A 23,666-nucleotide genomic window follows, 5' to 3' on the forward strand; every position below is an offset into this window, starting at 1 on the left:
CTTTAAAAATTGTATGAAATCTAGTAGAGCTTTATGAATTGACACCGGTTCAACTATTTGTCCTCGAACATACATTTTATTCGTCCCATGGCTGTAAGTAATACCAGTTATCTTACTGGCCTCAATCTGTATGTCCACTCTGGGAACAACATACCTATTAAAATTATTTGAATACGACTTAGCTGCTATTTGAATGATGTCGCTGTTCCTTCCCAAGCCGGTTGTTTCCAAATCAAAAAAAACTTTGCATTCAGTACCATCAAGATTGAACGGAAGAGGAATTTCTGTGGTAAGCTCAGGGTCCTGTTGTTGATCAAACTCCATTTGAGATCCATAGGTTTTACCCTCTCTTACAAGATGTTTACGTTCATTTGTATTACGGTTCCTTTTCTTTTGTATACGGTTGACTTTGTATTCCTTTGAATTTTTCTTTTCTTTCCTTTTTTTCCAGTTTTTTGTCTCTTACAGCCGAAATTGCCATTGTAAATTCCCCTGGAGAGAGGTTTGCTGCTTCATTGATCTAAAAAAAAAAAAATTGCAACATAATTAAAATATAATACACATATCTGCTTTAAAATTTCAAAATCAAGAAAAAAAACAGTAATCTACATCTTGAACACAAATTTTGACCTATAATTGTAACTCTTCATTTATTGTGACTTGGATGGATAGTTGATGCATTAGCACACATACCACATCTTCTTATTCATAAAGATAATAATTTGAGAAGAAAGTCAAAGATAATTGAGTTACTTACTAGATAAACATAATTTGTGACTGAAAATTGTACAATTTATATCTGCAGGGCTAAAAAAACAATACTATTACAGTAATCTCCTTGTATATAAACATTGGATGCAATATGTAACATGGTTTCAAAAAGATAAAATTTATTAAGGGAGAATGTGTAAGATGTCATAAATATCTCCGCTGTAGCTTTGTAATTTTCCAAGTTAAAAAGGGACAGAACTATAGATTGATAAATTTTACACTGTCTGAGTGTTGTGATTCATATATGAATCAGTTATATAGAATTCAAACTAATGTTGGAGTAAGGAAACAAAACAATTTGCAATTTTCAAAGTTATAAAGGGGCATTACTATAGAAAATTAGGTGACTCACTTTCCCTGATTAGGCAAACTTCAGTTAAAACTTCAGTTAGAGTGAGGTAAGGAAAGAGGATGAGAGAATGGTCAGACGAACAAAAGGTCATGGAGTGGACATACAGAGATTACTAGAAATTTTATTTTCATTAACTTAAGGACAAGGTCTTAGTTACCAATCCTGGAACTTGAGACAAGTAATATACACATATACTTTAAATTCATTATATGCTACATCAAAAGATTAATAAAGTTATCTGAACAGGCTTTTCTGAGAAGATGAAGAAGAAGAAATAAATAAAAAAGCAAGGAAAATGAAGAAAATGAAGAAATTGTATTCAAACACTATGTCATCATTCATTAAGAAAAAGATGTAAAAAATTTCATAGTTACCTTGGATAAGTAGCCATATCCTTCATTTTTCTGAAGCACAGCTGCAGATAGCCTATTCTGAAGTGAGCATGATCCACCATAATGTCTAAAAAAGAGTATGAAGAACTATTTAAGTACATTAAAATATATCCCCCTCTTCATTAATTTGAACTTGATGTCAAAGGTGCAGGCAACAGTGACATACCAACTCACCAAATATGAAGACTCTATGCAAAAGATTAATAGTTTTATACAAAGTTTTACTATAATAGTATTATCTCTCTTCATCGAAAACTAACAAACTGTAACCTGCCTGACAAGAAAATTAAGTTTTACATGTACTTTTTTGTTATTGTTATCATGGTTATTGGCTTTCAACTAGTTGTCAGTAATTGCAATGTTACATATTTGTTTTTCATTTATTTTATTTTTTAAAATTAGTTTTGCCGTTAGTTTTCTTGTTTAAATTGTGTTGAATGTTGTATTTTGACATATGTATAATTGGTTTTCTGTTTACAAATTGTGACTTGGATAGAAGAGGTGTCTCATTGGCACTATTATCACATCTTCTTATATAAATTTGTGATTTGGGCCCTTTAATAGCTAGCTTTTTCATATGAGAATTTCTCATTGTTAAAGGCCTTACTGTAACCATAGCTGTTAATTTCTGAGTCATTTGGTCTATTGTATAGAGTTGTTTTATTGGTGCAGTAATCATACGACATATTTTTTTTTATACTTATATTCATTGTTGCTTAAGAATGGGAACTGAAATGCATTTAATTCAATACCAAATTATGAAATAAATATAAATTACCTTGATTTAGGTGCCTTTACAGATACAAGCTGGTTAAAGCTTTCATTTGACTGTGTAGATCCAAGATCATTTAAAGAATTACTCCTACCAATCATTTTGGTCACTAAATTATTCAATTCAACCTTTAATCCTTCAGACTTGAGTGGTTTCCCATTTGGTAAACTTTTATACCTGAAATGAAGATGAATAAAATGAAAATAAAGTTTACATTTCAAAGTTGAATTTGCACAAAATACTTATCCTGAAACTTTAGTGTTTAATAGCATATATGCTCTATATTTCTGTAAATGGGTAGATCAAGAAATTTTAAAATAGTGTCAGGAGGTGTTAAGAAAAAGGGGAATAGCCATGTGTAAATCTACATTAGATAATAAGTGTATGTTTGCCGACTTTTGAACTCAATATACTGTCATAAATTTAACAAGTTTGTGCTTTTGTAAATTTGTTTAATGCAGTTATGTTTTTGTACCTATCTGTTCCACAAAATCTGGAAATCGTAATTTTATCAAAATAAAAAAAAACGGGGCAGGCGGGGATGAAAATCTATCAATTAATTTTAATTGGCCTAACAAAGAACCCCTTTAATTCAAATTTTTATGAAATCAAACAAAGTTTAATTTTTGACCCGTTGGACCTCGATTTTTTGTAGACCAATCAATGTAGTCCAATTTGAAAACCATGCCATCAATCCAAAAATACACGGTTAGGTTCAGCATATTAAAGAATCAATTTTTAGGATTGACATATGTATAATTGGTTTCTTTTTACAAATTGTGACTTGGATGGAAGAGATGTCATTGGCACTCATACCACATCTTCATATATACATGTATATTATTTTTTGAGAAATAAGACAATACAGAAAATAATATGCTGTCAATACCAGTAAAGAAGATCTTACATAAATTTCTCTGGATTTTGATGATAGCTACACCAGTCAGCATCTTTACAATTTTCATGTGATCCAAAAATATGTGGTACAATTCTTTGCAGCCCCATCTTAATGTCATCTCCATTGTCACCTCCCTTAATGGCATACATAAAGCACCTCAATATATACTGTTTTGTTTCATCCTTTTGCAATTCTTTGTAACTGCAAAATAAGAAACATATAATGAATGCAAAAAATTTAAAAAATCTTTAGACTTTTATGGGCATGGATGAAATCTTCAATCATGGAATCATGCGTCTGCCTTTTAATTCTCAGAAAAACTAGAGGCTCTAAAGAGCCTGTGTCGCTCACCTTGGTCTATGTGAATATTAAACAAAGGAAGCAGATTGAAAATTGACTACAAAGGTCAATAACTCCTACAGGAGTCAATTGACCATTTCGTTCATGTTGACTTATTTGTAGATCTTACTTTGCTGAACATTATTGCTGTTTACAGTTTACCTATATCTATAATAATATTCAATATAATAACCAAAAACAGCAAAATTTCCTTAAAATTACCAATTCAGGGGCCGCAACCCAAAAAACAGGTTGTCCAATTCTGAAAATTTCAGGGCAGATAGATCTTGACCTGATTAACAATTTTACTTCATGTCAGATTTTCTCTAAATTATTTGGTTTTTGAGTTATAAGCCAAAAACTGCATTTTACCCCTATGTTCTATTTTTAGCCGTGGCGGCCATCTTGGTTTGATGGCCAGGTCACGCCACACATTTTTTAAACAAGAAACCCCAAAGATGATTGTGGCCAAGTTTGGATCAATTTGGCACAGCAGTTTCAGAGAAGAAGATTTTAGTAAAAGATATATAAAATTTACGAAAAAATGGTTAAAAATTGACTTTAAAGGGCAATAACTCCTAAAGAGGTCAACTGACCATTTTGGTCATGTTGACTTATTTGTAAATCTGACCTTGCTGAACATTATTGCTGTTTACAGTTTACCTATATCTATAATAATATTCAATATAATAACCAAAAACAGCAAAATTTCCTTCAAATTACCAATTCAGGGGCCGCAACCCCAAAACAGGTTGTCCAATTCATCTGAAAATGTCAGGGCAGATAGATCTTCACCTGATTAACAATTTTACCCATTGTCAGATTTGCTCTAAATGCTTTGGTTTTTGAGTTATAAGCCAAAAACTGCATTTTACCCCTATGTTCTATTTATAGCCATGGCGGTCATCTTGGTTAGTTGGCGGGGTCACCGGACACAATTTTTAAACTAGATACCCCAATGATGATTGTGGCCAAGTTTCAAATAATTTGGCCCAGCAGTTTCAGAGGAGAAGATTTTTCTAAAAGATTACTAAGATTTACGAAAAATGGTTAAAAATTGACTATAAAGGGCAATAACTCCTAAAGTGGTCAACTGATCATTTTGGTCATGTTGACTTATTTGTAGATCTTACTTTGCTGAACATTATTGCCTTTTACAGTTTATCTCTATCTGAAATAATATTCAAGATAATAACCAAAAACAACAAAATTTCCTTAAAATTACCAATTCAGGGGCAGCAACCTAACAACAGAATGTCAGATTCATCTGAAAATTTCAGGGCAGATAGATCTTCACCTGATTAACAATATTACCCCATGTCAGATTTGCCCTAAATGCTTTGGTTTTTGAGTTATAAGCCAAAAACTGCATTTTACCCCTATGTTCTATTTATAGCCATGGCGGCCATCTTGGTTAGTTGGCGGGGTCACCGGACACAATTTTTAAACTAGATACCCCAATGATGATTGTGGCCAAGTTTGGTTAAATTTGGCCCAGTAGTTTCAGAGGAGAAGATTTTTGTAAAAGTTAACGACGGACGACGACGACGGACGACGACGGACGACGACGGACGCCGGACGCAAAGTGATGAGAAAAGCTCACTTGGCCCTTCGGGCCAGGTGAGCTAAAAAGGTCCTAGTTTCTTTTTTTTTAATGTCTGCTTTTCTATTCTAAACTTAATATAGCCTCACTGAAAACTGTTTGGTTCTTCCATAAGCCATGAAGATTATTCATATATGTATACTATTAATAGATCAGTATCGAGTTGAGATGACCAATAATAATATTGAGAATGGAAATGGGGAATGTGTCAAAGAGACAACAACCCGACTATAGGGCAGAACATAATCTGTTTATCACTATTTTACCTACATGTACATTGTATGATGACATTGTCAATTTCATTAGCAATGCCACATATATGCCTCCTTAGTTTCTAGCCATAATTTTCCATCTCAAGCGAGTAGCATGATATGAGAAATCATCACAAAAAAAGATCAAAGGAAAAATGCACAAAATAGCTATAATAATAGTTCTTTTAATTTTCAATGTAATGTTTGTGAATTCAGATAACACAAAGATCTTTATATGTCTTTGAACAATACAAAATTGAAATTTCATTGTAACGTTTTTTTTTAGAGTAAGTAGTCTTCACAGATCAATATAATAAGATCTTTACGTAAGATTTGATTTAGTTAAGGATGGGCTTTAGCCTTGTCATAGATCTGAAACACTAAAATTAATTTGTAAAATACCTCTTTGAAATATTATACAAGCTGGTTGATAACCCCTTCTTCACATGGTTTTGGTCATCTTTTTTTTGGATATTTCCAAACTCCACTTCAAGTCTTGCTGTTGTTGATGCATCATTATCAGCGTGTATGACTAAAATGACGATTGAATAATTATAAACTTTCGAAAGGCAAAACAAGAGCGGTCAAGATATATACAACGGCAAGCATATTTTTTTTAATTTAGAAAATAGTGAAAGCTGTCATATTATGCCTTATTTAATTACATGTAGCTAATGTGTTAATAAAGCAACTTAAATAAATATAAACTGTTTTTTTTACATTACATTGGTCATGTCATATAATTTACCAAAAAATCAAATGATTCTAGCCTAGGTCATAAAAGTGTAAGAACAAAATCCAAGTTTCCTGTAAAAATTTGTTAGACAATATACATATAGTGTCTTGAAATATTAAATTTATTTGTATGAGGCTTAGAAACGGGGAAAATGTGAGGTTCTACCGAGCATTTTCCCATTTCGTGCCGAATACAAATAAATTTCATATTTCAAGACACTATACGTATATTGTTTTTATACTGAAATCTATAAAAAAAAATTAAGCAAATTAAAAATATGTATCAAATATTGTTAAAAAGAATTGTTTTGGAATTTCCCTCTTAGGGGTATCATTTTGGGGTATTTCCCTATGAGCATAGTCTAGGCTGTAAAACATTGAAATGATCAGAAATAAGAAAGGGAAAATAAACTTAATTAATAACATTTGATACGCATGGTATATAAATTAACAATTTGAAGATCTAACAAGTTTAAATACATAAAAGTTTGACCATTGTAACTTCACGTTGTCATGGTTTGAAGTGACGTTGTTGATGAAATACAGTAGTTCAGGTTAGTAGGCGGGGCTTATAGGTTAGTTTAGGTCATTGACGTATAAAGCTAACGTTTATATGGATGGCTTAATTTATCTGTATAGTAAAATAGCTGATTGCAGTATAAAAAAAGATCACCTTTCAAAATTTGAAAAGATTGTGGAAATAAGAGTTATTTCCCTTTATATGATATTTTCAATGCAATTTTTGGAACTCTTTTGAATATGAAACATACCATTAATTTCACATTCACGATCTTTTAATGTGTGGGCCATTGACACCGCCATGTCTGCCTCCATGGATTTACTAGACCCATGCCAATTCAGATGGCACTCATGCTCCGGAACTGTCTCTTTTTTGTTTTGATGGAACTCACAAATCTTACATGTCTTGCTTCTTAAATCAAATGACAGCACCTTTCCTGTCTCCTTTCCAATAAAAGTTGCATGTCCTGCCAGAATAAAAAGAAAAAGGTAAATATTGTAATGAATTGAATAGGGTGTGAGATAAAGGGTATTTTAATGAAATGCTAACAGAATGATGTCATGTTACAGATTAATATGACGAACAGATATTGATAATAAAGAGCCTGTAGTTCAGTGGTTGTTAGTTTATATCTGTCATATTTTCTTCATAAATTGTTTTGTTATTAATTATGCTGTTAGTTTTTTTCATTTGAATTGTTTGGTATATTTCATGTTGGATATAACTTTTTCTCATTGTTGAAGGTTTTATAGTTCTGTAGCTACAATTGTCTACTTTAAGTGTGAGCTCTGGTGGACAGTTGAGTCACTAACAATCATGTACAATGTAACACAACTAACTTCTATAATGTTTACAAAATGATGGCAAAAGCTCACCTATTTGCTATAACTGGTCCAGGTAAGTTAAAGAGATCTACCCTAGCCTAGGGATTGAATAAATATAAGTATGGGAAGATATTTCTTTAACTACAGCTTCTCATATATATTTAAATAGTCAATGAAATTAATGCTTTGTCCAATTAAGTTAATTATATGAATAATTGATTCAACATACAGTAAGAAATCATGAATGATAGACATTATATCATATAATTATGTTTTACCTGTATTACTATTATAATTCCAACCAGATCCTCTCTTTTGCAAGCCACCATCAAAACTTGCTTCAATCTAGAAAAGATTGCATTTCTTATAAAAAAAAAGTCCCAGCAAGTTTATTATAAATTGACCTTAAACATTTACATGTACCTTAACCTTTAGGATACCTAGTTTTGAAGTAAGCTGCAAATACATTATTAAGAACACAAAAAACATATTTTGGGTGCTATGTTTGCAAGAAACAAACATTTGCAGTGTCTGCACACCTAATACACAATTAGAAATTATTGTTTTTGTGGTCCTTAAAAAATTTTGCTGGTCCTCACTATTAAATAAAAAAAAAATTGTGCTGTCCTGTGCAATTTTAGGTGGTGAAAAGTCTTGATCAGTACATGCATTGTGCATGTATGGTTGTTTATTCTGTTTATGAAATAATAAAAAAATCAGCTTTTAACTTTAAAAACATGTTTGATGTTATTATACATTTGTAAGGATCTAGGACTTTTTTTATGTGTACTCCATGAGTTTTCTATAAAGAGGCAAATAGTCTGGATATTCCACTTTGTATGCATACATTTAATACTTACATTGCCATCTGTGCTGAGTGACTTTTCCTCTCTTTGTGCCATATTGCAGGACTGGATTGTTACATTTCTAATTTGTCCACTTAATTCTTTCTCTTTTTTCCTTAATGTGCTCTCTGTAATGGATGGCAGGTTACATTCCGCCAGAAAGTTCTGCAGATGAGTTGGGCCCATCCCTGCATGTATCATTCCTTTAATAGAATATGAGTTATATCAAAAATTGAGAAAGAAAATTGATTGCTAAATAATGGAAAATATACACACCTGCATTTCTAAGATTAAGAAAAAGTTGTGTTATTAACTTTTGTTATAAACTTTAGTAAAGATGGTATTTTTTTCTTTTAAAATTGTAAAATTCTGTAAAATTTCCTAAACTGAAGATTAATTTACAGGACACAAGTTGTCAGTCCTGTGCTAATGTCTCTGACTTGGCTTACAAAATATCATCTAAGAATATTAACATGATATGATGATGTACATGTACATGAAGTTGTACATTTAATGGTGAAGCCCTAAAAAAAAATTGCAAGCAATAAATGCACAGTTTAAGTTAGACACATTAATCAGTAGTATATAATTGACCCCAAGGACTCTTTTTAGTTTTTAAATAAAAAATCATGAATGCATCAAAATATAATTATGTCAAATAAACAATGCAACATGTTAAATGTAAACCAGCCACAGATTCAAAAGGGGGGGGGGGGGGGGGGGGTTGGATACCCCCTTTTTTTTGACAGTCAATGCATTTAAATGGACGAATGGGAACATGTAGTTGGAACACCACTTTGTCTTTGGTTAGGAACCCCCCTTTTTAAAATGGTTGGATCCGTAAATATTGTAACACAATATTGTGTTTAATATCATTAATTATCAAGGAATATTAATAAGCAAATTTATTAAAAAGGAACTAAACAATTCAATGACAATCATGTACGCTTTGGAACTTAATAACGATCTGTTCAAATATTATAGACATATATCCTGCAGCCAATAAATGACCATGTCTACTGTGAAATAACATGTATCCTTCAGGGGTTAATTGCATAGTTTGACAATTAACCATAGACTAGAATTATTTAACATTCAGACTAATACGTAACCGGACATTAGCTATGGGCCAATGTTTATGGACAACCGGACTATATAAGATCCAGCTTTGGACTTTAAGAGGGGAGATTGGTACGACAGATTGATACCGGAGATTCCGCTAAAGTCTCCCCCTCGTGGGTAGGCTGGAACTCATGCGCTTAATATCCGAACATACTCTATCAGGACTGAACAATTATACCACTATACGATCACGTGCCATTGTGAGCTATTGAACATTCGAACAATTGAACTTTTAAAACAGTTTGTGAACATTTCAACATTTGAACTTTAGTATCTTTCTTGACTTTGTTATTACTTAATAAAATATATTTAATCCACTGACTTTGTTACATAAGTCGTTTTGGTGCCGTTTGACCACGATCGACTTGGATTGTCTAAAATAACGCGAAGGAATATAAAAGGTAAGAACTCAGTTACTTTCATTTTTCTTAATGGACAATCAAGATATTTCTATGTCAGTACAACATATAGAAATGGCTTTTCAAGGGATGGCACACATATTCAGTAAAGTTTTTAATGTTAAAGGGAGTCAGGCCGTATTTTTAAAACGCTTAAAATCAGAAGTTTTGTCACGAGTTGTGGTAGGAACAAATTGTTTTTATTAGGTATATTTTAAGGTATTATAGGTCGATTAAAAAACTATGAATATTATACACATTTTTTTTTATTAGAGAACAAGGTTATTTTTTAAGTGTTATTTTTATCGGCTGTTATTTAATAGATAGGATAAATTATATAATATGATTCTTAAAAAATATTTTTTTTTTTTTTAAGTTTGAAGAAGCTAGTTTTTCGTTTAGAGTAATATGTAAAAAAAAAAACAAGTAAATATGTCTTGATACAATATCATTTTTGGAGGTATTTTTTTTTTTTTTTTTTTTGATCATATTATGGGTTATTTTTTTGAAGATACATTCAATTATTCTAGAAAACATATGTTTTACGTAAATTTAGTAGTGCACCGGTGTAAATTAAGGTTGATTTAGAACCTTTGGTAGATGAAGTTAAGGGTACTTTGAGGATACATTGTTTGCGTGTTAGAGCCATTGGGTGATGGTTTCGCAGTTGGGTAGTGTTTACGCACATTTGTTTAGAGAAAACAAATAGTCTATAATTTTAGATTCCAACCCCTTCTTCGGATGATTAACATAAGTGATGTTAAGTTATTAAATGGTGCAAGTTTTTTTTATGGTGTTAGATTACGCCATATTTACATATTGTTAATAGATTAAGAGAAGTATCTTCATAAAGTAGCACATTAAAGAAAAACATGGATATGTTTGCCCTTAGGGATTTACTAGTAATGTTGTAGAAGACTGATATTTGTAAAGAAAAAAGAGACATATGAACTTCAGAACTTAATGACAAATCTTAAGTGAAATAGATATTTGATATTAAAGGAAAACTAGCATTCAAATAAAATCAAAATTGAAAAGTAAAAGTAAACAATTATGAGGATTATTATCAGAAATTAAAATAAGAATAAAGAAATAATTAATTAAGGTGTTAAAAAAAAGAAAAAGAATCTTAACGATGTGTTTAGTTCATAAGTAGGCATAGATTTTTTTTTTTAATTGTTTTATTGAAATGTATAAAAGGGATAGGCAGTAGGTTTGAAATTTTAAAACAAATGAAAAATAGATATATAAAAAAGAAAGGAAATAGTATAAGGAAATTATATACTAATTTAAGAAAAATGTAATACATTACAGAGAACGACATTTTTTTTCGCAATAAGGTGTTTTTGTTGTCAAATATGAAATGTAGAGTCAGTAACAAATTGCGCAAGAGGTAGTTAAAATTCTATTAATGGAATCTTAAACGTGTTTTTTAGAGTAAGGAGATAAATTTGTGGTCTATATTTAACGTTAAGATTAATTAATGAAACACAATTTCAAACTGTAAAAGTATTACAATTGGGAAAAAAGAAACACATATAATTTTTAGTATATTATATTTTGTTTGTTATAGGTATCATGTACATGTAGGTGTAGGGGTTATATAACATGATCGAATTGAACTTTTTTATTGTAAATTAATGATTTTTTTTACGTCTTGTGTAAATACACATATTTTTTTTTTATTATGTAGGATTTTTAAACTTGTAGAAGTTGTATACGACAGATTCCCTCTTTTATTAATTTTTTTGTTTTAACGGATAATTCGATAAAAAAAAAAAAAAGGTATTGATTTATATATAGAAATTGTTTTACAAAATATTGCTAGGCTCAGATAATCCTGCGAACTCAAGGCGAATGAACGAACTATCAATAATCTGATAGATGAATTAAAAAAAAATGAAATAAAAAAAGAAATAAGGGGAAGTAAACAATTTTTAGTTTTTTCCAATTGAGATAAGTTTATCAGTGGGGTTTAGGTGCGATCTTCATTGGAATAGCCATATTTTTGTACTGTTAATTAATTCAGAATATATCTTGGTTAGCCAAAAAGAATGTTGTGAGTTCTGGTTCTAATGCCACGAACAATTGGGTAAAAACAAATGGTGTCTTCGCAATTGGTTGGAATAGATGCTACTGATAACAGAGAGTGTTTTCCTCCGCGCCATTGGTCAAGGACAAAACTTAACCGAATGCCGATGTTAACAGCCTCTTAAGAAGGACGAACCAACCAGCTAGATGCGTCAAATACTACGTAATAAAGATGATGATGACGACACTTGTACAAAGATGTGCGCCCTTTCCAGCAGTTGATGAACTTTATACTATGATGGTGACGGAAATAAAACATGAACTATGTATGTCGAACTATTTGACTGATGATTCAAATGAACTATGTGTAAATATATCCAGCTATTGGACTTGGAGAATGTAATGAACTTATCATATCCAGATATGGGACTTATGGAACTTTATAAACTTTAGATGTGTGGTGATGGTTACCGGAAACTTTGCAATGAACTATCACAATAACCTACAGGAAGAAAACAAGGACAAAACTTAACCGAATGCCGATGTTAACAGCCTCTTAAGAAGGACGAACCAACCAGCTAGATGCGTCAAATACTACGTAATAAAGATGATGATGACGACACTTGTACAAAGATGTGCGCCCTTTCCAGCAGTTGATGAACTTTATACTATGATGGTGACGGAAATAAAACATGAACTATGTATGTCGAACTATTTGACTGATGATTCAAATGAACTATGTGTAAATATATCCAGCTATTGGACTTGGAGAATGTAATGAACTTATCATATCCAGATATGGGACTTATGGAACTTTATAAACTTTAGATGTGTGGTGATGGTTACCGGAAACTTTGCAATGAACTATCACAATAACCTACAGGAAGAAAAACTACCGTATTTTATTGAACTTTTGTTTTATTTTGGAGGAAAGGCATTTGTAACACAATATTGTGTTTAATATCATTAATTATCAAGGAATATTAATAAGCAAATTTATTAAAAAGGAACTAAACAATTCAATGACAATCATGTACGCTTTGGAACTTAATAACGATCTGTTCAAATATTATAGACATATATCCTGCAGCCAATAAATGACCATGTCTACTGTGAAATAACATGTATCCTTCAGGGGTTAATTGCATAGTTTGACAATTAACCATAGACTAGAATTATTTAACATTCAGACTAATACGTAACCGGACATTAGCTATGGGCCAATGTTTATGGACAACCGGACTATATAAGATCCAGCTTTGGACTTTAAGAGGGGAGATTGGTACGACAGATTGATACCGGAGATTCCGCTAAAGTCTCCCCCTCGTGGGTAGGCTGGAACTCATGCGCTTAATATCCGAACATACTCTATCAGGACTGAACAATTATACCACTATACGATCACGTCCCATTGTGAGCTATTGAACATTCGAACAATTGAACTTTTAAAACAGTTTGTGAACATTTCAACATTTGAACTTTAGTATCTTTCTTGACTTTGTTATTACTTAATAAAATATATTTAATCCACTGACTTTGTTACAATATTAGCATCATACAAAACTAGTAGTATTATAATTTACAAGCATGTGATATAATCATACCCATGGAAGCTTTTGTGTTGATGTCATAACTTCCAGATGGTCCTCTCTTCCCAAAATGCACATCAGTAACAGTATGACACAGTTTACAATCTACCATCAGTAGACCACCTAGCCCAAACAATCGTTCTCCAACAATATCTGACAGGTGAAGTGGACACTTGCAAGTACAGCAATACATCCCTTCCGCCAGGATATTCCACTCTACAATTCTTCTCCCTATTGCCCAAGATTTTGGTACATCAGACGTGTCATCACCTTCCAATTCAGCCTCGGCCCCAACATCAAGATACTCGCAAACGTAATTGCCATGATCATTACGCAAGCCGACTTGCGGAGAATCTTCCAATTTCCTGCCATCATTTAACCATTTGAAGTAATCTGAACGACTCGATTTCTTATCGGCAGATTTAGATCTCGTAAATTTACCAAACGTATTACGTTTACGCTGTTCCATTATGACAGTGATGTCTCGTCTGCTTCATAACAACAGGTAAACAACTATTCCATGTCAATAAAACGCTTGTAATATGAGGCGTATTTTAAAACACTTCATTGACGTTAGTTAACTTAGAATTTCAGTAAGAGTTATCTTTTCTTAGGTGTATGGTACCCCCTTAAAGTTGAATATTACTAGAAAATTTTAATGGAAGTTTTAATTACTGCAACATATTTCTGTTATATTTTAAGCATTCCAACATCACTGGATGAGATATTAATAGTTCAAAAGCACATCCTTTGCAGTAAAATTGATACTATTAATTTGAAAACTTTTAGTTCTAAAAATTAAAAAAAACCAAGATGAAATATTTATTTACTACATACTAAATATTAAATTAACTGACCTGCCAAAAGAATTAAAAAGTGAGACAATTTCAGTACGTCTAAGTTGAAACTTTTTCTTCTGATTGGCATTTATTGTGGAATGTGGTCCTATCTGATCTCCAGAAAATAATATTTTTAAAGCTGTGCCCATGCCTTGGACCTGCAAATAAAAGTTATTGATTAATGTCACTTAATAAATTGGTTGTGTCTGAAGTGCTTTCCTGGATATACTTCCATAAGGAAAGCTCCAATCTAAAGGCAATCAAGGAATAAATAAATACTTGGCAAGCTTTATGAATGTATGGGACCTAAACTGTAGAGAGGAATGTTGTAAATATAATCAAAGGGTAAATATAAAAAGTTTTTAACAAAGCCTCAAAAGAGAAGTGAAAGATACCAGAAGGGCAGTCAAACTCAAAAATAAACTGACAACGCAATGGCTTAAACATAAAGAGACAAACAGACAAACAATAGTACAAAAGACACAACATAGAAAACTAGACTGAGCAACACAAACCCCACCAAAAACTGGGGGTGATCTCAGGTGTTCAGGAAGGGTAATCAGATCCTGCTCCACAATAATGTGGACTTTAACCTTGTTAACCAGCATGTTTAATGTGTTGGTTTGGTACAAAGCTTGATGTAAATTCATATCACATCAACATGTTGTGGTCCTGATATTAAAGAAAGATGTTTTAATATGGTTATTTATCAACTTCAAAAACTTTTCATCATGAAACAATTGATATAATATTGTGGGATAAAATATGAGAAAATAATAATTACCTGTAACTTGCCCCATAGCTTGCACTTATCACAACCAACACAATCCATTATCCTGGATACATTCATAAAATGAGCACGGAATTCTTCCTGTGTAAATATAAACATAAATCTATATTGTAGTGCAGACAATGTATGAAACTGCTTAAAGTTAAATATTGGAGGAAGTAAAGAAGTTGTGTCATTTATGAATAATATTTGTGTTTATGAAAATCATACAAATAGAAACATTTTATTAGTTAAAGTAAATTTTAAATGCTTAATTATACGACTTCTGTTTCTTTTCAAGTTTGAATATAGGGGTAACAATTTCTTTTAAAATAGCAAGATATTCAAATTTTTCTCTCTCAGAAATTTATATATCTAAAGATGTTACAATTCTCCACTGGATGTTTTACATATAATATAAGACTATGATTTATTTTACCTTTAATTTCTTTGCTTCTTTTGGATCACCTTGGAATAATTTACTTTCATCAAACTGATCTGGAGCTTGTCTGAAATGAAGCAACATAAAATGACAATAAAATCCTGTCTTTTTCTGTGAAAAGAGGTGGAGGCTGACTAGTTAGAACATTGATACCCACGAAAAAGAAATGAATCCACAGTATTTGGTCTCTAGCCTACCATGTGATAAGTTAACAAAGAAACATGTATTGTTTGTACAGAACTTTTACTTACTGAATAACTGTTAACAAATCCCTAATACCACTTTTAACTAACTGAATAACTGTTAACAAATGCCTAACTTACTTAATAACTGTTAACAAATCCCTAATACCACTTTTAACTTACTGAATAACTGTTAACAAATCCCTAACTTACTAAATAAATGTTAACAAATCCCTAATGCCACTTTTAACTTACTGAATAACTGTTAACAAATGCCTAACTTACTGAATAACTGTTAACAAATCCCTAACTTACTGAATAACTGTTAACAAATCCCTAACTTACTGAATAACTGTTAACAAATCCCTAATACCACTTTTAACATCTTTATCCTCTTCTTCATTTCCTGTGTAAAATTCTTCCTGCAATAAAAAGTGTGCATTACAAAACATGTATAATGAAATTCACCCTTATAAAAAAGAAGATGTGGTATTATTGCTAATGAGACAACTATCCACAAAAGACCAAAATGACACAAACACTAACAACTATAGGTAACTGTACAGCCTTCAACAATCAAAGGCCCGATAAGACAATGTAAAACAATTCAAACGAGAAAACTAACAGCCTTATTTATGTAAAAAAATTAATGAAAAACAAGTATGTAACACATAAACAAACAACTACCACTGAATTACAGGCTCCTGACTTGGGACAGGCACATACATAAATAATGTGGCGGGATTAAACACGTTAGCGGGATCCCAACCCTCCCCTAACCTGGGACAGTGTTATAATAGCACAACATAAGAACGAACTATAAAAATATCATTCAATCATACAGTTATCCACTTTTTTTCCAATTAACCAATGAATGCATTCAAATGCCTCTTGTCATAACATATGTTTTATCTGTCAAGAAATAACTCTTTTTTTAAGTACAAAGAACATTAAAGTTTCCAAAATATTCTCATTTAAACTTTAGTTGTAATTGATCATGATTATCACAAAAATCCAACAAGACATGTTAAAGTGACATAACTAACAAGGCAGTGGTCCATAAACATTTCCTTTTCTCCGGGAACACCTCTAGAAAAATGTGATTGGAGATGTTTTCAATATGTGTGAGTCATTGCTGATATAAACCTTTGATATGAATTTTATTAAAACCTGTTAGGATATGCCAGTGTGAGGGCACTTACAAAACTGGAAGGACAGATAGAAGCACAAATGGATGAATGTGTAACTAGTATTTCAATTACCTCACCTAGCAGAGGACAATAATGCAATATCTTCTAGGTAAAAGAAATGTAAATTTAAGGTTTCCCTACACTTCACGGTAGACTGTTCCATGAATTATTCAAGGTGACACCAATAATGTCCATAGAGAAAAGATGGAATCATCATGGTCTAATGTTCTGTTAAAATTATACGAGTACTGTAAAGACCAAGCTTTAATATGGATGTCAAATCTTACCTCCAAAATATAAGGTGCTGCCTTTATTAAAGCCCTCAATTCAACAAGGTAGGCAAAGTACAGATTTTTCAATCTCTGAGGACCCTGTTCTTCATTAACAGGATCAAATCTTCTTAGAAATTCCTCAGTGTTTGGTGCCCATTTGATATTACCAAATCCTAGTTTGTCTACAATGAAACATGTGTTTTACGATTGTAAATCTAAAAACTTATCATAAATCATTCAAATTTCAAATTTGGGCCTTAGTGGCAAAATGGTATAAGAAATTCATCTAAATCAATCAATAGCCTGTTAAAACAAAAGTTGTTAATTCAAACCCTGCATGTCTTGTAATTTGATAAAAAGGCTCAATTAAAATCAGTGACTTGTATGGATAGTTGTCTCATTGGCACTCATGCCACACTCTAATTTCCATTGCACGGACCTCCAAAAGACAGATTTAAAGACAAAATTAAAGACAGAATGTTTTTATTAAGTGACTCATTGACCTAATAAACTTCCATATTTATATTCAGTAATATGATTCATCTTATACTAAAAATGATATTTTCCAGTGTTTTTATTTATTATGATCCCCCATAAATTAATCTTTATATAGTTTTAAAACATGTACAGATTCTTTTGTTTAAAAGTGTATAGCAGATGTATTTTAAGGTTGATATTTAGTATATTCTGGTAAACATTCATTTAAATTATCACAAGAAAATTGAGACAAAAAAATTGAAATGTGTCAAAGTGACAACAACCCAACCATAGAGCAGACAACTATGTTTACACTTTATTTACCTTGAAATAAATAATTTGATGAGAGATGTAAATTAATTGAAGTATGAAGCCCTGAAATCATTCTGTAGAAAGTCCTTTGTTCCAAGCACAATCCTGTAAGAAAGTTAAAATAAATCTCCATTCTACAAATTTAGTATATATAAAGAGCATATACAAAAACTATTATTTGAAGAAATGTAAAAAAATAATTTACTGTTGAAAATTTAAACAATTGAAAAAATAAATTATCTGAGGATTAGTTCTAGTAACTGATGTCATTGATATCAATTAAAATGTTTCTTGAAATGATAATTTACTACACTACCCATTTTTACTATCATTCTAATTATTCATTCACTGAATTGAACTTGACCTGATGAAAGTGCTCTTTTGAAACAAAAAAGTTAAATATTAAAATAGTTTTGTAATTTCAGCACCATAAACTGTAACTACTGTTTTGCATGCAAAACTCATCCATCTTGGTTAAAATCTTTTTATAACTGAATAAAATAAGGCTAAATTAGTACCCAACACTTCCTTTTTCATGCAAATAAGACTAAGTAGGGAAGGGGAGGGGAAATAAGCATAAATCCATTAAATAAATAGTAAATATAACTACAAGAAAAGGCCACCTGTCAAAATTAACTTATTCAAATGTCAAATGAATTTCTACCAAAGTAATTTCTATTCATCTCATAAAAGTTGATAACAGGTTTTAATCATGAGACAACAAAAATATTCTAAACAAATGATTTGACATTGGTACTTTTTGACATTTTTAAACTAAAAGAACATCAATATAATAAGGATGATAGGTTGTGTTTAATTAGATGGGTTCCTTTTAATAAGTTCATCCACAAAACTCATAAAACTTGTCATAGTTTGCACATATCATTCAATGTATGGATGACATTATAACAACTGCTTAACACATGTGTATTGATGAAGACAATGTTGACCTCAAGATGTCTTGTGAATTTCTGTATTGTTGGGGGGACTGTCTAATTGATTTATTACCCCACATATCAATTTTTTTATATTGAAACTATCGTATGCATGTGCCACACCTTAACAGGTATTTCTCAAAGTAATAAAAGTATAGGACAAAGGTATTTCTCAAAGAAATAAAAGTGTAAAACAAAGCTGCGACAGGAGTGATAAAAACTTATGAGGTTCAGGTAAGGGGAATCATTTTATTCCAACAACTAGAATTGATTTAGAAAAATACTAAAACCATGAAAAATGTAATTTAAACTATTACCAACACCTAATCCTCTAAATACTATATAAATATGAAGAAGAAAAATGGTTACTAAATCTGATGTTTATCTAATACTAATAATTGTCTAAAATTCCTATTGTTCATATTTCTTAAATAATACCAATTTTCGAAAATCCCCATTTCAATATGTGGGAGAAATATCAAAATGAGAAAAAAGTTAGTCATTTTCAAACCATATAGAATTGTCAGAAACTAGTATGACAAATTATCTAATTTTCCTTTTATGATGTATTCTGTGATGCATTCAAAAGAAAAGGCATCAGATTTAAAGAAGATAGAACAAGAATGTGTCCATAATACATGGATGCCCCACTTGCACTGTCATTTCGAAGTTCAGTAGACTGTGAATCTTACACTGTCATTTTCTATGTTTACTGGACCGTGAAATTGGGGTAAAAACTCTAATTTGATATGAAAATTTAAAAGATCCTATTATAGGGAACATGTGTATTTAGTTTTCAACTTCATCAAAAACTGCCTCGAACAAAAACTTTAACCTGAAGTGGGACAGACTGACAGACAAACGAAAGAACACACATACCAGAAAACATTAGTCCTCTCTACTATCCTAGGTGGGGCATAAAAATCATGTAGTCTTAAATTTACAACACAACCCTGCTATATTCCATAAGTGCCAAAAATTGAAGATTTTAATTATCATTTAGGGGTAATCTTACAATACTGAAAAAGTTTACAAACTTGCAGACGACACATAGGATTAGTACAGACTCTCAAACAAGGGAATTTTGTTTTGTGCACACTGAAGTGAGGAAAATAAAATAATCAACCATGTGTTACTGACAATATCAGACAAAAAAAATAATACAAAGAAAATTGGTATTGTCAAATGAACTGTTGTATATTATAGAAAGCTGGTTACAGTGTGTATGTGTATATATAATGTGCAGGGCTTCCAGTGGCACAGCCAGTGGCACAGAGCCTCACCTGTCATTTCTGATCTAATATAGACAGCTTTAACAGTAAAACGATTTATAGACATTAATATAAAAATTCAAGTTTATATTTATTAAACATCTATTCTAAACCCCTTAATACATGATAAAATAGATGATCAGACATTAAAGGGTGGAAATGAGTCGAACTTATCAATGTCGGATCAAACATAAAAATGCCTGTGAAGTTTAATTTTGTAAATCATCAGTGTCGGCAAAAATTATTATGGACTTGGCTGGCTAATTTCTGAAAACTGCTGAATTAGTATCTATAATGTTTTCCTCTACATTTCTTTTGATTTTTTTGTTGGGTTGTTGTCTCTGAGGTTTACCCCTCATCATATTTTGCTACACCAGCTGTATATATTCAGAATGGATGCCAATTTTTTTAATAACTTCAATCTTATCAAAGGGAACAAAATCTAAATCCAATGAGAATTAAGTTTTCATAAGTATATCAAATTTAAGATATTAAATGAATAAGTTTGACTTTTTTTTATTATTGAAGGATGTACATGACATAAAGTTGCTTAAATTCATGTCATTTGGACTCTGTAGGACTGTTGCCTCATTCGCAATCATTCCACATATCCTTATTCTATATTAGTCATGCTATAAATTCTCTCTTGCCTCATTAGCAATCATTCCACATATCCTTATTATATGTTAGTTATGCTATAAAATTCCCTCGATCTATCTAATTTAATATACAAATGACAGATCAGCTCTAGCCTTGCCACACATTCCTACCTTTAAGATATGAGCCTATGTAAAAATAACATAACTCTAATAAAGACCAATAGATCATATAACTATTTCAAGTGTATGTAAGGAAGAACAGTAATACATATGATAAGCAAAATAAGAAAATAGAAACAAGATTTAGAAAATGATGATATATTGATACAATAGTAGATTGCATATTACTAAAGTCACAAACAAATCCTAAATCAAATATACTACTTGTTATAAATATATTATCAACCACACCAACAAATTCTAATAAAGGCTTATATTTCTGCTTTTTACTTCAAAGACAAAAATATAAATGCCTGAATTGGTGTAATTTCATTTTTAAAGCAGCCTAGTTTGTGACTGAAGCTTGTTATCTGTAAAATGAATATTTGTGATGTTTTTTTTAAATGAATGGTTATTATAATATTTGTGTGATTTGTCTATAACTTCTATTCTACATAGACTTAATTAAAAATAAATTCATAATAAGTGAAATATAAAAAAAATATGTTATGTGTATAAAGAATAAATTTTAAATTCTAAATATAGATTGAATTTTTTTAATACTGTCATTGTATCAAGATTTTATCATAAATGTTAAGGAATGAAAACCCAACCCCAATATTTTTTAAATGAAAACGTTGAATAAAAAAAGCATAATTCCTATTCAATCTAAACAATAAAAAACAAACTTTTATGGCACTAAATGGCAGACTTTCGATACCATGAACTTGTACAATGACAGTTTATAAACATCAATTTAAAATCAGTGCATTTATTTGATGCATAATAAATGTGTTACCTGCAAGAGACTGTTGTGGTGAGTAAGGTGTACTGCCATCTTCTTGTGGTCTACAAAATTATACATAATAACATTGCAATTCCCAAACAAATTTGCAATCAAAATTTGAATCTATACTGAAATCCTTTATACTGTCATGTATTTCTTTCTCTTTCTTATTATGTATGATAAGTTTGTCCATAACAATTCATATTACCGGATAAATTATCACATTTATGGCATATCTATTCTTGAAATAACTTGTCATATCTTGACTACCAGGGTATTTCATTTTCACTTTGTTTTTACAATATGGTATCAAATTTGTTCTGCCATTAGACAAAATTATCTGCTCTATTTGTACATTATAAAAAATATTAGCTACATTACTGTGTTAATAAACATATTCTATTGATGCTAGCTAATCAATGTTCTATTTTTATTATAAAGATTGAACGAATTATTTTTCTAATTTAAATCTATTCCTACTTAAAGCAGTTTTCCTCATAAATACTCCTCCAGATTCTATGGGCTGATGGTCCTTTATACCCTGTGTATCTCTCAGGGTTAAGAAGTAGGTCAACATAGTCACATTCTAAGGAATTGTCATCTACAAAAATACATCAAATAATTACAATATAATATCATACTTGATATCTCATTTCTAGACTGGTTAATTACTTTTGACTATGTAATGGTAAAGGAATCAGATATTATCTTGCTAATAAAACAAATCTTTACGTATGAAATTGTTATTGCTTACAGCCATATACTGACCAACAAGTTCACAGAATGTTTGCTGTATCTTAAGGTATCAAATGACTATTCTTTATAAAAAAAAATAAGCGGCAATTATTGTTTACAGCCATATTGTATACGTATTGACTAGGTATGAGTGGAATAGTAAGTTTATTGTCCCGAGGAGCAACTATTGTCCTGAGGCGTCACAGAATAAAAGTTCAAAATGTAATTTGCAAAATAGTGAAAATATTGTGTACTTATTTTATATAGGAAATGATTACTGAGGTGTAATAAGTATAGATTATTACATGGCATTTGTCATATCAAACCCTTTATCGGCCCAAGGTTGTGATATCAGCCAAAGAGCCGCAGGCTTAAGGGCTGATATCATGAAAGAGGGCCAATAAAGGGTCTGATATGAAAAATGACATGTAATTATCTTTTTATCATATACTTCACCAGAAGATATACAGACAAGAACTATAAAAAATTAAATTTGTTTGTCTTTCCATTTTCAGAAAATATTTACAGACAACCAAAACAAATTCTTTACTTTAATTGTTTTAATAATATAACAAGCATTTTATTTGTTTTGTCACAACAATTATCATTTTCTTGAATAATATTGTCACCTCATTTATGTCTTTCAAAACATGTTAAACTCAATTCAATTTTGCTCCTCAACTTTTTGGGGAAAAGTCTTATCACTTGCCGTTTTCCGCGTTCTGTTATCGTTTTCAATCACATTTCCGGAAATGCACGAAGTTGCATGTGATAAACGTCACGGAAATTAACGGAGAGGCATGCGATAACATTCCGGAAGCAGTCAATAAAGGTACCTTTATCAGCCCGCTATGGAAATTCTTAAGAATTTGGTGAAAATAAACATAGTAATCCTTTCATACCCTTTTGATATTTTCAAATGTTATTGAACGGTAAAATTTTAGTAATATTTTATACAAGTATATGATAAATATATATATATATATATACAACTCGTCTAGTTGTCCCTGACTCAGACGTACTTATATATATATATATAAATATATATACTGACCATCAAGTTCACAGAATGTTTCCTGTGTATCGTCATGCTTAGTCCAGTTCCTCAATGCTTCTTTTGTGGAGTCACTAAAATATAAAACAAAAATTATAATTTAACTGCAAATTCTATGCTTTCTTAAATTGAAAACTAACATTTGATTGTGTCTTAGACTGTAGGAAGTGTTTACAATTTTAACTAAGAACATTTGCGCTA

General features: G+C 31.0%; 2 protein-coding genes across 6 annotated transcripts in view; both read right to left on the reverse strand.

Moving 5' to 3' along the window:
• LOC134712843 (ERO1-like protein alpha) overlaps positions 1–23,666 on the reverse strand; it is a 39,670-nt gene that overhangs the window by 6,425 nt on the left and 9,579 nt on the right. The window contains exons 6-16 of one of the 4 annotated variants that reach the window (XM_063574802.1): positions 23,466–23,539; positions 22,157–22,277; positions 21,689–21,738; positions 20,902–20,916; positions 20,144–20,170; positions 17,938–18,030; positions 17,152–17,318; positions 16,020–16,096; positions 15,490–15,559; positions 15,066–15,152; positions 14,300–14,439 (exon numbers count right to left, since the gene is read on the reverse strand). In XM_063574802.1, coding sequence (XP_063430872.1) covers positions 14,300–14,439; positions 15,066–15,152; positions 15,490–15,559; positions 16,020–16,096; positions 17,152–17,318; positions 17,938–18,030; positions 20,144–20,170; positions 20,902–20,916; positions 21,689–21,738; positions 22,157–22,277; positions 23,466–23,539 — 921 coding nt within the window. The remainder of the gene's footprint in view (positions 1–14,299; positions 14,440–15,065; positions 15,153–15,489; positions 15,560–16,019; positions 16,097–17,151; positions 17,319–17,937; positions 18,031–20,143; positions 20,171–20,901; positions 20,917–21,688; positions 21,739–22,156; positions 22,278–23,465; positions 23,540–23,666) is intronic. The other 3 variants (XM_063574804.1, XM_063574805.1, XM_063574806.1) reach the window with 3 other exon arrangements.
• On the reverse strand, positions 334–14,062 carry LOC134712842 (uncharacterized). 2 transcript variants are annotated; one of them, XM_063574800.1, is made up of 9 exons: positions 13,458–14,060; positions 8,318–8,505; positions 7,736–7,802; positions 6,884–7,099; positions 5,781–5,910; positions 3,195–3,386; positions 2,294–2,464; positions 1,498–1,582; positions 334–520 (listed from the first exon to the last, which is right to left on the reverse strand). In XM_063574800.1, exons 1-9 carry the CDS (start codon positions 13,909–13,911, stop codon positions 377–379), a joined length of 1,647 nt encoding a protein of 548 aa, XP_063430870.1. In that variant the 5' UTR covers positions 13,912–14,060; the 3' UTR covers positions 334–376. The 2 variants fall into 2 exon arrangements, with proteins under 2 accessions (XP_063430870.1, XP_063430871.1); XM_063574801.1 differs by lacking the exon at positions 1,498–1,582 and having other exon boundaries at positions 375–520; positions 13,458–14,062.

The sequence above is a fragment of the Mytilus trossulus genome, chromosome 3 (assembly GCF_036588685.1).
Source record: "Mytilus trossulus isolate FHL-02 chromosome 3, PNRI_Mtr1.1.1.hap1, whole genome shotgun sequence".
NCBI classification, from domain to species: domain Eukaryota; kingdom Metazoa; phylum Mollusca; class Bivalvia; order Mytilida; family Mytilidae; genus Mytilus; species Mytilus trossulus.

Bases quoted from the DNA above. Each gene is read 5' to 3' on its own strand.
- LOC134712842 (XM_063574800.1), bottom strand. From the start codon at position 13,911: ATGGAACAGCGTAAACGTAATACGTTTGGTAAATTTACGAGATCTAAA. The intron at 7,100-7,735 runs GTAAAACATAAT...TTATTCTGGCAG, and splicing joins GAATTATAATAGTAATACAG to GACATGCAACTTTTATTGGA. The intron at 2,465-3,194 runs GTAAGATCTTCT...TCTTCATTTCAG, and splicing joins CAAAATCCAGAGAAATTTAT to GTATAAAAGTTTACCAAATG.